Consider the following 14826-nt stretch of genomic DNA (forward strand, 5'->3'; position numbering starts at 1 on the left):
ATGGAGTTCAGGTGTTACAACCAAGGTGCAACCTCCAGGGCTGAAAACTGAAGCAGACGCGAAAGTGCCAAAAACTTCAGTTCCTCGAATGCCCAATTGACCATAGACCCCTATGTTTAAAATGCCCAGCTTTACAGCAGAAATAAACACAATACAGCTTGGTACAAAAATGTTTTTGTCTCTATAGCTAATTTCCCCCTTTATGAAACTGACTGTACTAGTCACCTGTTTAAATTAAATTATGGCTTAATGTTATACATAATTAAGGGCAGGTCGCTTTGATAACAGGTGGGTGCCATCACAGGTGGTCAGCCACTAGGTGGTTTCAGCAACCAGGCTTTCTTATGGCCCACCTCAGCTCCACCTCTGCCCATTTTTGAATTAGCCAAAGTCGGGGACTGCTGAGTTGGCAACGGCCGGAGCCTCGTGACACCTCCCACATTGAACTGCCCAACAGCTCTTCAGAAATTCCTAGGTGACGTCACTGAGACTACATCCATGTTTTATACAATCTATGGTTACAACTGACTCAGACGGATGTGCTTACTGTGTAAAGACTCTCGCAGCTAGCTTGTTATTATAGCAATAGATTTACCACACAGACCAGCACCACACCAATTTGTGATCTATTTGTGTGTTTATTTTCCTCCTAAACAAAATTTGTGGACATATTTGTTTGATTAAATCCTGCTTTTTTGTATTGGCTTTCCACATATCCCATGGTAACCGCAGTCCCCCTGGAGTACAAGTACACCTGGTTGGGAATCAATGCTATACATTGCAGCAGTAACGCAACTAAACTAATTGCATCAGCAAAGCATGTGCTCAACTGAAGTTACCTTCAGCAAGACAGTGAATCTCTACCATCTTCTGTTGACCCAGGGCTTTGTAAACAGGGGCAAGTGAAAAGAGAATTTTCCAACGAGCCATAAATAAATGATCAAAGCTTTTGGCGAGCTAAGACTACATTAGATTCCAGAGTGGATTCAGAAGAAAGGGCAACACAGGCACACTGCTTTATCACTTCTGAGCTAGTCATTAATGAGCTGTGGGGGCTGATTTTGAATTATTATTTAGACCTGTCAAGTAACATCTTCTATACTGCCTGCTCTTACTATCATGACTTAAAAGAATAAAACAGATTCACTGCCAGCAGATGAAGCAGCTGACCATGCTGTTCAGGCTCAGGGCAAACATGTTACAGTGTCTTGATGTGTGGCGTTTTGGGCATTTAGAGGCGGATTGTTCCAGACTGGATGACTGACTGAGGCTGTCTGGTGGAGGAATGTCACAGTCATCCTCACATATCTCACTCATGTTCTCCGTCTACACAGCGTGGACAATGCCTGACACACAGACATAAATAGCCCTCACTGCCTAGAGCCTTAATATTAATGGCTTATAGGGGACTTAGCTGTCTCAGCCGGCCGGACAATTATTATTATGAAATGGAGGGAGTGAGAAAGAGAGAGAGAGAGAGAGAGAGAGAAAGATGGTCTGCCTGATGGAAAGAAGACATGGTTTGTTAGGATATTATGCAATGGCCTAATGTCTGTGGGAATATTTTAAATGATTGGTCTGAGTGACCAATCATTTAAGTGGAAACTCGCACTGTATCATCATAATTAAGAGGGAAGGAGCTGTGGCAGCAGTCAGCTTCATCAGCTGCTTTACTGTGAGTGATAAAGGGCCACAGTACAGTTAATCTCCAATCAACAAGTCAGCGCCAAAAGTACAGTACAGCTCACTAAGAAGTTCTTTTAAAGTGTTCATATCAGAGTCTTTCCAGGATCAACAAGGCATCTGCCCAAATGCCCAAATTATAAGTCTATTAATTTTCTGTATCTGCAGACAGCACACAGGGAGACAGCAGCTTTAGCACTGAACACATCAGCGTGACCGCCATATAACCGTGTTGTTTTTCTGTTATTCTTAGGCCCACGAAGCCACAAACCATGTCAACTGAAGGCAGCACTAACTCTGGAGCATGCAGCTGACAGCCATGGTTATGCAATTATGCCTTGAAAGGAGAAATAAATGGGCAGTGCCGTAGATGCCTTCACTGATGCCTTTTTTGACGCAACGTGCTGTGGATGTCTGTCAGTGAGCCAGTAATTTTAGCTCATAATTTATACAAAACAATATTTTATGGTATATATGTAGTATAACACATTTGTTATATGATTGTACTTTGATTACAAGGATATTATCAGTAAACTATAGCTGTGACACTTGTGTTCTGCTTGTAATAATGCTGGTGTGCAGGTGATGGAGACAACAAGAACACCCACACAGTTTATTGCAGTGGTTCCCAAACCTCTTTGCTTGTTAACCCCTAATACAAAACAACATCTACTTGCAACCCCCCATAACCAGGTGCGTATAAGCACAGGTAGTGTGGTGTGCATGGGGGCGGCTGGCCCAGGGCCCCTGCTGGGTGGGGGGCCCCCCTACGTAGGCGGCCAAGCTTGTGTCAGTTGATTACATTGTTTGATGAAACAAAGTTCCGCTGTTCTTATCAAGCGTAACAGTGACTTCACTCCTGGTTTCAATGGTAAACCACCACAATGAAGGGAAAAAAACACTATATTCTAAGCAGACATGTTTAAAAAAACATAAATCCTAAAGTAACATTTGTATTTCAAACTAATTTTGACAAAACTCCTTTCACCGTCATGCATCATGGGAATTCTGAGAGACGGCTATCTATAACGTAAAAATTCTGATGTATTTTCCTAGCCGCTTTCATACAGAGATCCCACAATAAATGGAAAAGAATATCTGCCAAAATACCACATTTGCTCATTCATACTGAACAAAGTTTTGCGGCATAATCATCCTGCAACCATGTGTGCTTTCACATAGCGATCCAGCTTTTCGGAACCAGCAGTGTAGAAAAAGACTGTTGTGTGCAATACAACACCAGCATTTTCAAATCAAAACCACGATTAACAGTTAAGAGCGAGGGTTGCTCTTTTTGTTTATAGTATTCTGAGTTAGACCCATGCAGTCCTGCCAGGTTTGCCACCATGAAGGAGAGGAGGATGAAAAATTAAAAAGGGCTCATGATATAGTTTTGTTTGGATTATTTGTTCTGGAGGATCGCTAGGCGAACCAAACAAGTGGACAGAGCTAGTCCTGCTCAGCAGGTACCTTGTCTTTAATAATAATTACATTATGGTTATGAATAAGTCACTCAGAATGTTAGGTAAGTCTGTTGTTTAACTCCAAGTTTACTGCATCTCAGCACTATGTCTCATTGCCTACGGAGTTGTAAAAGCACTTTGTGTTAGAATATGCCTCCTGGACATTACAATGTGTCTGATGTGACTATGTAGGATAGGTGTTGATTTAATTTGATGGTGATTTTTGAAACTGTAATACACTTTGTTTTAGGTTGCATCATTGTAAGGTGTTTTTATTATTTTTTCACTGCACAGTATGCCCTCAGAATTTCCTCCACGCCTCTCTTCAAACAGCCATAAAAATCTACATGATCAGTATTCTAGGGCTTTTACATAACACTTTAGAAGTGCCTGGTAGAATGTCCAACCCCCGAAGTGTTGTGTTCGTTGTATGCAGGCAACGCAAGAGCATCATTCATTCAAAGGAATAACAGGCTCTCTGTCGGAATGCAGGGGGTTAACACTAATGCTGATATTACTTGATGTACTCATGTACAGTTTTGCTAATAAACGGAAAATTTTCAAAACGGCTGTGACACATGTTTCGGCCCAGCAGCTCGGTGAACACGAAACACACAAAAAAAAATACAAGAAAAGCGGAATAAACCGGACCGTGAATTCTGCAGTGCCCCCTGCACGGTTCACCAAATACTGTAGTGGCGTAAAAGACGACGAACGTGAGGACGGTAATGACGTCAATGTGGAGCCGGAGGGGAGGGCAGGCGAGAGAGAGGGAGAGAGAGTTTGCGCGGCTGCTGCAGCATCACTGTCAGCAGCGCGTCAGTGCAGTGAGGAGTCCAGCAGCAACTCTCTACTGAACCAGAACAGTCAGCTGGACTTAACGTCAAGTTTCTGGAGCAAGAACCTGATAGACTCTTTCTCTGTGACCTGCTAGAGAGAAAGAGAAAGACTTTAACTGTATTTCGCTTTTTTTTTCTCAACCACGAAGGGTAATGCCATCGATAAATATGAAACTGGAGATGGTGACCATCATCGCCTGCGAAGTAGACATCGAGGTGTTTACGTCAGACAAAATGCAGGTACGGTTTTCACCCCCCCAAAAAACGCACGTTGCAACTGATCATTATGGTTGTGCAGCAGTTTGCTCAGCACTGATTGCATGCTGCCCTGTAGAAGTGCATGCATGTCTTGGTGACGTTGAATGCAGCCCTCTATCAGCCAAGGATTTTTATCAATGGGAGCCGCAGCTCGCCAAGACGCATGTCCCGCGTTCGCATGGCACAGTGATTGACGCTGGCTGGATTGCAGAAATGACAATTAGACACGACAAGAATGGGCCACAAGCAAAAAAAGATCCTTAATGCACCAATTTGTGTATCATTGTGTAGGTTTCAGATCCTGAGGTATTGGGAGATGATGCGCAAGTTGAATAGGAGGGTGTGATGAGTTGAATTGTCCATGCAGGGAAAGAAGTGAGGCAGTTTTTAGGCGCATTGGCGGTCAGATCATCTTCTTCCTCTCTTTATCTCTGCTCTCTCCTCATCCCAGCAGCACTGCAGATGCACTAGGTTAGATGGGATACCGAAAAAGAGCCATAACAATCCAATTTATATTTTCAGAGAAATATTAAACAAACATCATATTAATGCTGAAAAAAAGTGTAGCCTAGTATGAATAATCTAGCCAAACATAATAGTATGAAGGGTTGTGATTGGTGCCATAAGGAATATAAATGCAGCGCAGGTTACGTGAGTTTTTTTCCTTTGTAGTATTAAATAAAAAAAAAACTCTTAGTACATTTAGATCCCTATGAACTCATTATTGACTAAACTAAACACTACTTACAGCAATACTTTATTGACTTGTCCTAAGGGCAAGTACAGGTATCCGATATGCGGCCTGTCAGTCACCAGCCAGGAAAGCAGTTGCACTTAAATGTGTTCTAAGTGAGCCTTGGGACCCCACCTTTGGCACTGCAGCGTGCCAGTTTTGGGGCTTAAAAGGCCACACAGATGGTCTGCCAAAGCTTGGCTCACCCAACTAAACCCTTTGGAAATTCCATGTCAGAATATATTCCCTCACCTGCTGGCTGCTTGTCTGCCTGTCTGATTTGACTCATCACCAAAGGGACACAGGAAGGGAGAAAAATAAGCCAGAGCTACAGTGCTGCTCGAGTTTCTGACACAAGTTGAATCACCTGAAACCATGATCAGAGTGTGTTTTCAGAGAGACGCATCCACACATGGTTCATCACAAGCAGCCCGCTCCTCAGAGCTGAATGTGCTCTAGTGCGGTGGAGGCTGAATTCAGCTATTTCTATGCAACCAAAGCAGCAACTGCAGGTTTAAAGACCCCAGTCACCCCACCCTCATCCCCACAGCACTTTGGTCAAGCAGCCAACTCCATGTGTATCACTAACCTTATACTAGTACATATATACTATACTGTACATGGGAATATGTTAATTTGAATGGCCTGCATCTTGTGTCTGTGATGGCATGAACTGCACTTAAGTGTGGCATGTGCCTGTAATTTCATGCTACTTAAAAATGTCCTGCACATATAAACACAACAAACAATGCATATCAGCCGCTGACCCACCCGAGCCAGGCAACTGCTGTGTTGTGCTCCCAACTCTCATTACACTTTCTAACCACTGCAGACAAGCCAAGGTGAAAGACACCCAATTATAGGATAGCAGTCATCATCTTTAAAATTTCTCAGGGACTCTGGGTCAGAGAGTATAGGTATACTGTGAAACCTCAGAGGTGTTGACTCTGCAGGGTTTCTGCTGGATACAACTAATGATACTCTGGATCGTGACATATTCTCTTCATTTAAAACACAGGACCTTTGCTAGTATGTTTCAAGTTGAGACTTGGAGCACACTGTCATTTATTTCTTTATATTTTACTTTTGTTAAAGAAACCTGGTGAGAACTCTGAGATCAGCCACCGTCCCCAGACACAGGCTTGACACAGGACAGTCTGATCAGAGCGCAGTCTTCACTAAAGCTTCCTGTCAGGCTGCTCTTATCAGCCCACCTCTCACAGACTCACCCAAAGAAAAGGGGGTCTGCGCACAATTAAAAGAGCAGACAGAGGGCTGACTTTCCAATGACACAAAGAACACCACTAATCCTGGTTTCTGGCACACAGAGAGCGATGGAGAGCGCTGGGGGAGAGGGCAGATTAAAGCAGGGCACGTGGGGAGCGGCCTCTGATTGAGCTCACCTCCCTGTCAGCCCTGCTCTTGTTTTTATTATCATTCAACAAGATCTGAGCCCGTCTAAGGCCCCTGTTTTTTAAATATTAATATCTCCAAATCTGAACATTAGAAAATAATCATAAAGACTCCTGTTTTGTTGCAAAGCACTTTGGGTGAACTAATATCTGGATTGCTGCTATTTATAGACACTTCACAGAAAAGATTAGGCGATGGCAGGGGTGCTTGAATGGGAGCGACATGAAGGAAATCAGTGAATGGTAGGTTTTTAATTAGAGGAGATGCTGTGTGACTGGCTGTGGTGTTTTGGAGCCATTGTTTTGACACGGTTGAAATGGCTTGCCCGCGCTTTGGCTCAGTCTCTGCTGGTTACATTATTAATGAGCCAAACACAGAGGCTGTGGACAAGGCAGGTTGTTGTTGTAATAATGGCAGAGCTGGTGGTACAGTTGGCTGCCATACCAAAGTGCTTTGTGTCCATTTTGGAGAAAAGAGAAGGACCATTGTTGTTGTGAGGTTTAGTGAGGCCAGAGCTGTAGGTCGACGGCAGACGCTGCAGTATGTGTATGTTCGTCACAACACTATAATTACGTGGAAAATGTACCAGCATCAGCAGATGATAGCACAGGACACATGGTGAAGGTCATAGCACGTTCGGAGGCAGTGAATGTATTACAGAACATAGAGCGTGACGCAAGCCTTTACAGTTACATCTAATTTATTTATTTATTCATTTGCCAATTTGATGGTTGCCCATGTATTTGCTCTTTTATATATATAAATAATGAATTAGCCTGTCGGCCTGTTCTTTCTCTTGATAAGTGCCACAATGGCTTTCAGTCTGTCGCTGAGTTAAATGTGTTTTAATTAGGAAGCATTGGGAGTAAACAGGATTTCCAGGACATTATGACTACAGAGACTCCAGCGGAAGCCACAGAGGACAGTTCTTCCTCACGCACAAGACTGTAGTAACACTGACACAGTCACACACTCCAACCATAACAGTGAGTCAGCGCAGACTGACAGACCTACAGACAAACACCTCTGTCAGCAAACACACGCAGCTCCTCGCCGAGGACGCCTGTAGAAGTTTCCGTCCACCTGGGTCACTTTCCGTTAGTGCTCCTGCCTGCCTGCCTGTCTCTACACAAGTTTGTCTGTCACTTGTGTCATATGTCTGTTCTCAGGCTTTATCGTCACAGAAATTATGCTTGTTAAGAGGAAGGAGGTGAGGTTTGATGACTCATCCGCTATTTGTAGTTCAGCTAAACTGGAGTGATTTTGCTGAAGTCTGCGATGTTTTCATTCTTTCCTACTGTCTTTTTTTATATACTGTACATCCTTCCTTTAATTTGTGATGGTCATTTTGAGCATCGAAGCAACAAAGCAACATACAAAACAACGCACCATTGTATCATTTTATCATTTGTTATAGCTTATAAAATATGGCATATTTCATACTCTTGCATTTTTTTACTGAGTGCACTGAATAAATAGATAAATGGCTATGTAGAGGGTAACAGAAGAATGGATTTTATATTTATTTATCTGCATATTATTTCCTCCTTATTTGGTCTATAAAACGTCAGAAAACTGTGAAAATGCCCATCACAATTTCCTAAAGCCCATAGAGACGCCTTCAAATAGCGGTTTTTGGTCTAAAAACCAAAGATATTCAGTTTACTATCATGTAAGTCCTCACAGGTAAGAAAGTGGAACTCCTTTATATTTGCTAATTTTGCTTGAAAAATTACTAACCATTTGCTGATTCATTTTCTGCAGAAGCATTAATAGCTTAATCGTTTCAGCTCTAGAACAGACAGTGCTCATATTTCTACATTAGAATCAAGTTTAAGTATCATCAAGTTTTAGTATTATCCTAGTTAATTTGGATTTATTGCCTACATCGGTTTATTTAATATAAATCATAGGCCATTTAGTTAGTAACCCATTTTTCTGCAGTGTTATTTAGAGAAAGGACACATACCCACCTCTCACTCCATACTCATCAAACATAAATCAGCTCTGAATTTTAATATGGTCCAGGCCCTGCAATTAAAAACGCTGTTGTGATGCACTCTGACCAGTTGTTTGGGGTGAAGGCAAGAGGCAGAGGAGCAGAGGCATCACAAGATGGATGCAGACGGTGACAGTATCATGTTCTGGTAGGAAACCAGATCTGCATCTTGGCCAGGTTGAGCAATCCTAGGCCATAGCAGTGGGCTCAGGTGTGCCTGCTCCCCCCAGTCTGGGCACTAGGCAGGTGGAGATGGGCAGCTCACATTGGCCTGAAACCCTAGAGAAGTGCTCGGGCTCAGGTGTCATCTAAAGGTTAAGGCTGCGTCCGTTAGGGTGACGTAGAACAAAGGACAGTCTCCTGGGTGGGGTGTCTGGTTACCTTGTGGCAAAGATGACATGAAGAAAAGGCCTCGCAGTGGACTGTAGAGGCCCACAATTTACTCGCCACAATTTACTCGCTAAGCAAGAGCATGGGGACAGCATCATACAGTGATTGGCTTTTGTTATTGAAATTACTGGTCCAACATAATTTTCCCGTCAGAATTTCCAATAGAGTTTCCAGTCCAAACAGCTCTAGAAAGACAAAGCAGTTTTAGGGCTGAAAATAGCTATGACAAACCAGTGACCTTAAGGGAATACAGTAGGGCTTCAGACCATTGTGTCTACAGCAAGCTGCAAGCTGAAGGTGAACTTTATTAACATTGTGTAAATCACTGTTTACATTCATTCATCAAGCAGAAATGACAAACATCGACTGGTTTCAGCTTTATATCAAGTCAATAACATTTTGGGACTTCTGGTTAAACAAAACAAGCAATATGAAAATATCATATTAGCTTGTAGGAAATTGTAAGGAGTGTTTTTCACTAGAGTAGTCAAACAAAATAACATTTGTTTCTCAAGTGGTGAAGAAGAAATGACTTAAACAAATGTAATCAAATTAATATCTGTTAAGTAACAGATAATCCATACCCATAGGCAGTTGTGGCAGAAGCATTCAGATCTTTTACTTTGAAGTAAAAGTAGCACAAAATACTACAGTATACAAATGCTCTATGATGAAGTACTGTCATCAAAATATGCAAATACCAAAAGTAAAATAGCTCATTATGCAGAATATCCCTTTTCAGAATAATATAGTGTATTATAGTTATTAATGCATTAATTTGCATATCACCATAATGTTGCAACTAGTAATGCTGAGACTAATTTTAATAAAAAATAGTTAGCTAAATTAATATTTTAATAATCATTAATTTATTATATTTTGTTTAATTTGTTGAATCTGTAAGTAAATAGCAACTATAGCTTAAATAATAGGCTGGGAACTGGAGAGTCGCCGGTTTGAGTCCAGCTCAGATCAGTGTTGTGGACTGTGTGTTGTTGCATGTGCATGTGTGTGTTTCAGACCTGTGTGTGTATATTAATAATAACACCAAAGTGAGAACATTGAATTTCCCCTTGTGGGATTAATAAAGTATGTTTTTGTCGTCTTCTTCTTAAAGGAGTAGCACTGTTAATAACAGAAAATGGAAATATTCAAGTAAAGTACAAGTACCTCAAAATTGTACTGTACTTTAGTAAATGTTCTTATAACCATACGTTTCGATACTGAAATATGACTATCTGTGAAATATATGATAATAAAAAATAATATGAAATATGCATTACACTTTGTAAGCAATGCAGCCATGCTCTTACCTTTGCTCTTGTAATGCTTAATCATCACTAGCTGGGTGCTGCATCACCACCGAGGTAATGCTCTGATTGTCAACAGACAGATAAAGAAAGAGGGTAAAATGCAAGAGAGCAGTAGGGAGAGACAGTGGTGAGTAGAGAGAAAGAGCACATCTTTCAACATGCTGTGGTGGCTTAAGGTAAGAGCTGTAGCATCTCTTAGCCAGTTTATGTAATGTTGTGTAACTCTTTGGATTACCATTGCATCTAAAGTGTGAATCTGGGTGTAAGACTGTGTGGACAAGCATGGTAAAAGTGTGTGTGTGTGTGTGTGTGTGTGTGTGTGTGTGTGTGTATGTGTTCTACTGAAGCCTAAGTGCTGCTGACTAGGAAAAGCTCCTGCCTCAATAAAAACCATAACGACCGGATTGGTGGTAATAGGATTAATGTGTCTCCTCATGCTGTAAACTGATTTCAATCTTCCTGCTGTGGACACACTGTCCCAGAGGGAGCGGCAGTGCAGCGCCACAGAGTCGGCCCATTGATGCTGCTCCCCGCTCAAGCTATTGATACCCCTGTAATAACACTTGCCCCATTTACATGCCTCTCTCTTGCTTATGCAGCCCTCACAGTGCACACAAAGTTACTATATTATATTAGTAGTAGTATCATCAGTTTTGTTTTGTAATACTGTGGATTTGCTGTTATGCTAATATTATTGGCTGTTTTCACAGAAGCCTTGTTTGTCTGTATTTCTTGAGTGTTGGGTCACCACACACACACACAACTTGTGTTTATCCACTTTTTTGTGACAACACATTATCTCGTCCCATGTAATCAGCAAGCTAACTAGGGCTGGGCAATAAAACAATAATTATTATTATAAATATTTATTATTATAATTATTATTATTATATATAATTATAATTAGCGCAATATAATTTTCCTCAATAACAATATAATAAATGTTCAATATATCGTCAATAAATATTTGGTTTAATTCATATGAATCACTTACAAATTAGCACTTCATTTTTCTATTAAAAAATGTATTTTGTTGAGAAAAAGGGACTGAAAAAAGATTTACTAATCATATTTGTTGAAAAAGATTTCATTTTAGTAGTTTTGAAGGTTCTATGTCAGATTTGTTAAGTGATCCACTGTTTGGCATAAAGTGTAAAGAAAAGTTTAACCACATAATTAACCATCTGGTTTCTTCAATTTTCACCCAGGAGCAAAAATCATAATGAAAGAAATAATGATTTGACATTTATCGTGATAATTATTGATATCCAATGATATGAAATTTTTTATTGTGATAACATTTTTTGGCCATATTGCCCAGCCCTAAAGCTAAGTGTATATTATCGTCTTTCCAAGCTGGCCGGGCAAAGTGTAGAGAAAACAGTGGTGTGACGTCACTGAGCAGACGACATACCAAAAGCATATTTACTCAACACAGAGAAGTTAATAGTCTTGTTGTTCCAAACTCTTTTGATAACTCTGGAGGTCTTCTGAAGAAATAAATAAATAAATGTCAGGCATCTTAAATACATAAGCAGATATTTAAGTTATGGTTATGGTTTAATAAAATTAAAAATAGTAGCAACTTGACCATTTCTGGTGTTAAACTTCTTTTCAACACATTAGTTTCTTCTGTCCTTAGGAAGTAATAATCCAGTACACTAGGGCTGCAGCTAATGATGATTTTAGGATTCAAATAGATTATTTCAATGATTCATCGATGCGTCTTTCAAGAAGTACTTTTGCTTGTGTCGAAGCATTTTATGAATCGATTTTATCGATGAATCATTTCAGCCCTACAGTACACACAAGCATAGTGTTACAAGAAGTATAAAAAATAAAATATATAACAGTGAGCCAAACAGTAAAAACAGATACTTAGAAGGTATGTGAATTTGTGCGAATGTCACCGCTTGCCTGTTTGTGTTTACATCTACTGTACAGATGTTAGATTTAAGCTAGCTTAAAATGGACACACCGACTGCGTTTGCCTGTTTCTGGGAGTGTGTGTTTAGCTCAGCCTCCAAACGAACTCAGACCTCACCAGAAACTCTGGTTCTTATGCGTTATTTCTCACCATTCACACCTTTTTCTTCAGCATCTCATTCATAAACCCCCTGGATACATGCAAATCTTCGCTCAGGTTGAAACATTTTACAACTTAAAAAGACACAAATTCACATGTGATCACATTTTTCCATTGACTTGGCTTGGCTGCTAAAAGTACAAATAGTACAATACATTGATGAACAGTTAATCCAACAGTAATATACTGTCATTTACAATGTTGTATTAGCAGCACACTAGCCTATCTAAGCTAGTTTAATTGCTAAACTTAGTTAGCAGTAAACTGATGCAGAAAATCTAAATGAATAACTAGCTACAATAAAAAGAGCATCTACAGATCATGCTCCAGAAAGGGTATTTAGGTAGGTAGTAGGCTAGATAATGCTTAAGATGCCAGTCAATATTTGCTTGGTCACAGATGACAGAAGCCTGAATGTAACAGTATCAGTTAAACTATTATTTAACTGTAAGTAGTAGTAGTGAGTATCCTAGTCTGCTACTAGCTACAGAAAATATACCTGAAACTAACTGCAGAATACAGTTAATGTGAAGATCCTCATTAAACACTCCGTAACAGGTGCATTGAGATGTGTGTGGTTCTGCGTTGTAGAACACCTTAAACATCTTCATGTTTTGAGTATTTGTTTTACTTTTCAAGAGTGTTCGTAGTAGTGTTTGGCAGCTGAAAGGTCTGCTGTGTTTTAAATGTAATACATGTTCATGTCACAAGTGATAGTTGTAACTGCACACAGACATTGATTGCAATGGAAAGTTGGCTCTGTTTTATGGAATAGTCATGGAAAAAATATGGAATTCGATAAGCAAAAATGTGCTGGAATACACACAGATAATGAGATTTATCCTAGCTTTGTCTGCTGTCTTTACAATCTGCCTCTCTTGTTCACCCTCATTAGACTGGTTCCAGTTTGGCCCTTTAGGGAGCACGGTAATTAAAAGTGATGGTCCACACACTTAAGAAATTCATTTTCTTAATTATTCCAACGTGATGTATTTTTAGTATAACACTGTCACTGACTCACCCCGAGGCTCCGTGGCCTAGTTTGTTGGTTTTCACCCAAATCCCATTCAAGCACGAGGGTCTGGATTAGACCGTGCTAAAGCCACACACGTGTCGCAGAGAAAGAGGTGGGGGGTGGGGGGCACTGAATAACCCTTCTTTACGTCCCAATTAGGCTCAGTTAATCTTTTCATTTTGATCCAAAATGCCAAATGTTGTAATTCAACATAGAATTGAACTAGCTTGTGGATTACAGTTGTGGGTTTTGTGCCAATGTGATTTAACTACTGTACTAGCTTAAATAAGAAACCAGATCAAAATAGTGAATTTAAATGATTCGACTGCAGATTTCTACACAGACAAAGCATGCTTGTAGATATGGAATTACAACTGCAGACGATTTATTGTTTCACCTGCTGTGATTTTTTTCTCAGTATAAAATGTTTGTTTCTGGAAAATGCCCATCACAGCCCATGATGCTTAAAAGTATCCTTAAACAATTACTTGATTCATTTTATGTCAATAAATTAATCAACTGGTTCATCTCTAATGCGTTTTTAAATGCTATTAAACAATAATCTACTGTATATTAGATCTCCACATGCTGTTCTTTCGCTCTGCCTATTTAGCTGTTCAGTTCCATTCCATCAATGCAAAAGCTTTGTTTTGTAATAAAAATTGAGCAAGATTTTTTTTTTGCCTTTTTGTGAGTGCTTATTGTATTTTTAGACACATGGCTGATCAAAGGAATGATGGGACATTTCAGTGTGTTTCAGCTGATGTGACAGAGAACAAACAGTTGAATATGTGAGCCTTATTTAACACCCTAATCTGCACAAAGAGTTGACAGCGGCAACAATGGAAGTCGACGGCATGTTGGAGTTTCTGTGTAACATCACAATTTGAGCACAATATGCTGAGAAAACATTCAGAATCTAGCGATTGTGTGGACATTTCGGTGCAACTGAAGTTGGATTCGGTGCATGTTTATCCATCATTGTGTTTACCGCACTAACAGAACAGAATGGACCTGAAGTTCTGCTAATTGTAAGTGATCTCTACACGTGGAAGAAATGTAATCCTTCCTTTACATAAGCTGGGAAAACACTTAGGGTTCAACTCATTCACTTGACTGGTTCATTACCTGGAAGAGGTGTGAAGTCGATATACTGTAAATGGTATTTATTTCCTTAGCTTTATCTCCTTTCCTGTACCCTGTTTGCGTCTGCACTGTTCTTTCAATCACTTCGGTTTATTGTCATGCCAACAGACTTTGCCCCGGATGCCCCAGTAACCCTGCACCTCATCCCGACCAATCTTTTGTTCAGATGATTGTGTGTCAGGACCAGTAGGTGGCTCTGCGCTTGCTGCCTCCCTGAGCCTCTGAATGTGAGTCATGCCCACAGACGTGTCCTGTTGCCACCGTGATGACAGCCTTTCCATTACCTTCAGGAACATAACTGCCTCATTACCCAAGAGGCAATCTGCTGAATGATGGCCCATCAGAGGGCTACAGTTCACTAGCAAGCTTTACATCTCTCCACAGTGGATTTTTATTGTGCTTGTTGGCTTTCGAGTATCTTTTGTTGGGCCCTTTTGTATGTTCTTTCTTGATCTCAGTTTTCCCTTCAGGGCATGTGGGCTTTGCCA

At 40.4% G+C, this 14826-nt stretch overlaps 1 protein-coding gene across 3 annotated transcripts in view; it reads left to right on the forward strand.

The window, feature by feature from the left end:
* Positions 1–14826, forward strand: part of rcan3 (regulator of calcineurin 3) — a 43486-nt gene that overhangs the window by 15811 nt on the left and 12849 nt on the right. The window contains exon 1 of one of the 3 annotated variants that reach the window (XM_038729743.1): positions 3954–4225. The exons of the other annotated variants lie outside the window; for them this stretch is intronic. Coding sequence (XP_038585671.1) covers positions 4139–4225 — 87 coding nt within the window. The 5' untranslated portion in view covers positions 3954–4138. Of the gene's footprint in view, positions 1–3953; positions 4226–14826 lie in introns of those variants that run through there. 3 annotated transcript variants of the gene reach the window in all.

The sequence above is a fragment of the Micropterus salmoides genome, unplaced genomic scaffold, assembly GCF_014851395.1.
Source record: "Micropterus salmoides isolate LMB-PRFRI ecotype aquatic unplaced genomic scaffold, ASM1485139v1 Ms_hic_scaffold_19, whole genome shotgun sequence".
NCBI lineage: Eukaryota > Metazoa > Chordata > Actinopteri > Centrarchiformes > Centrarchidae > Micropterus > Micropterus salmoides.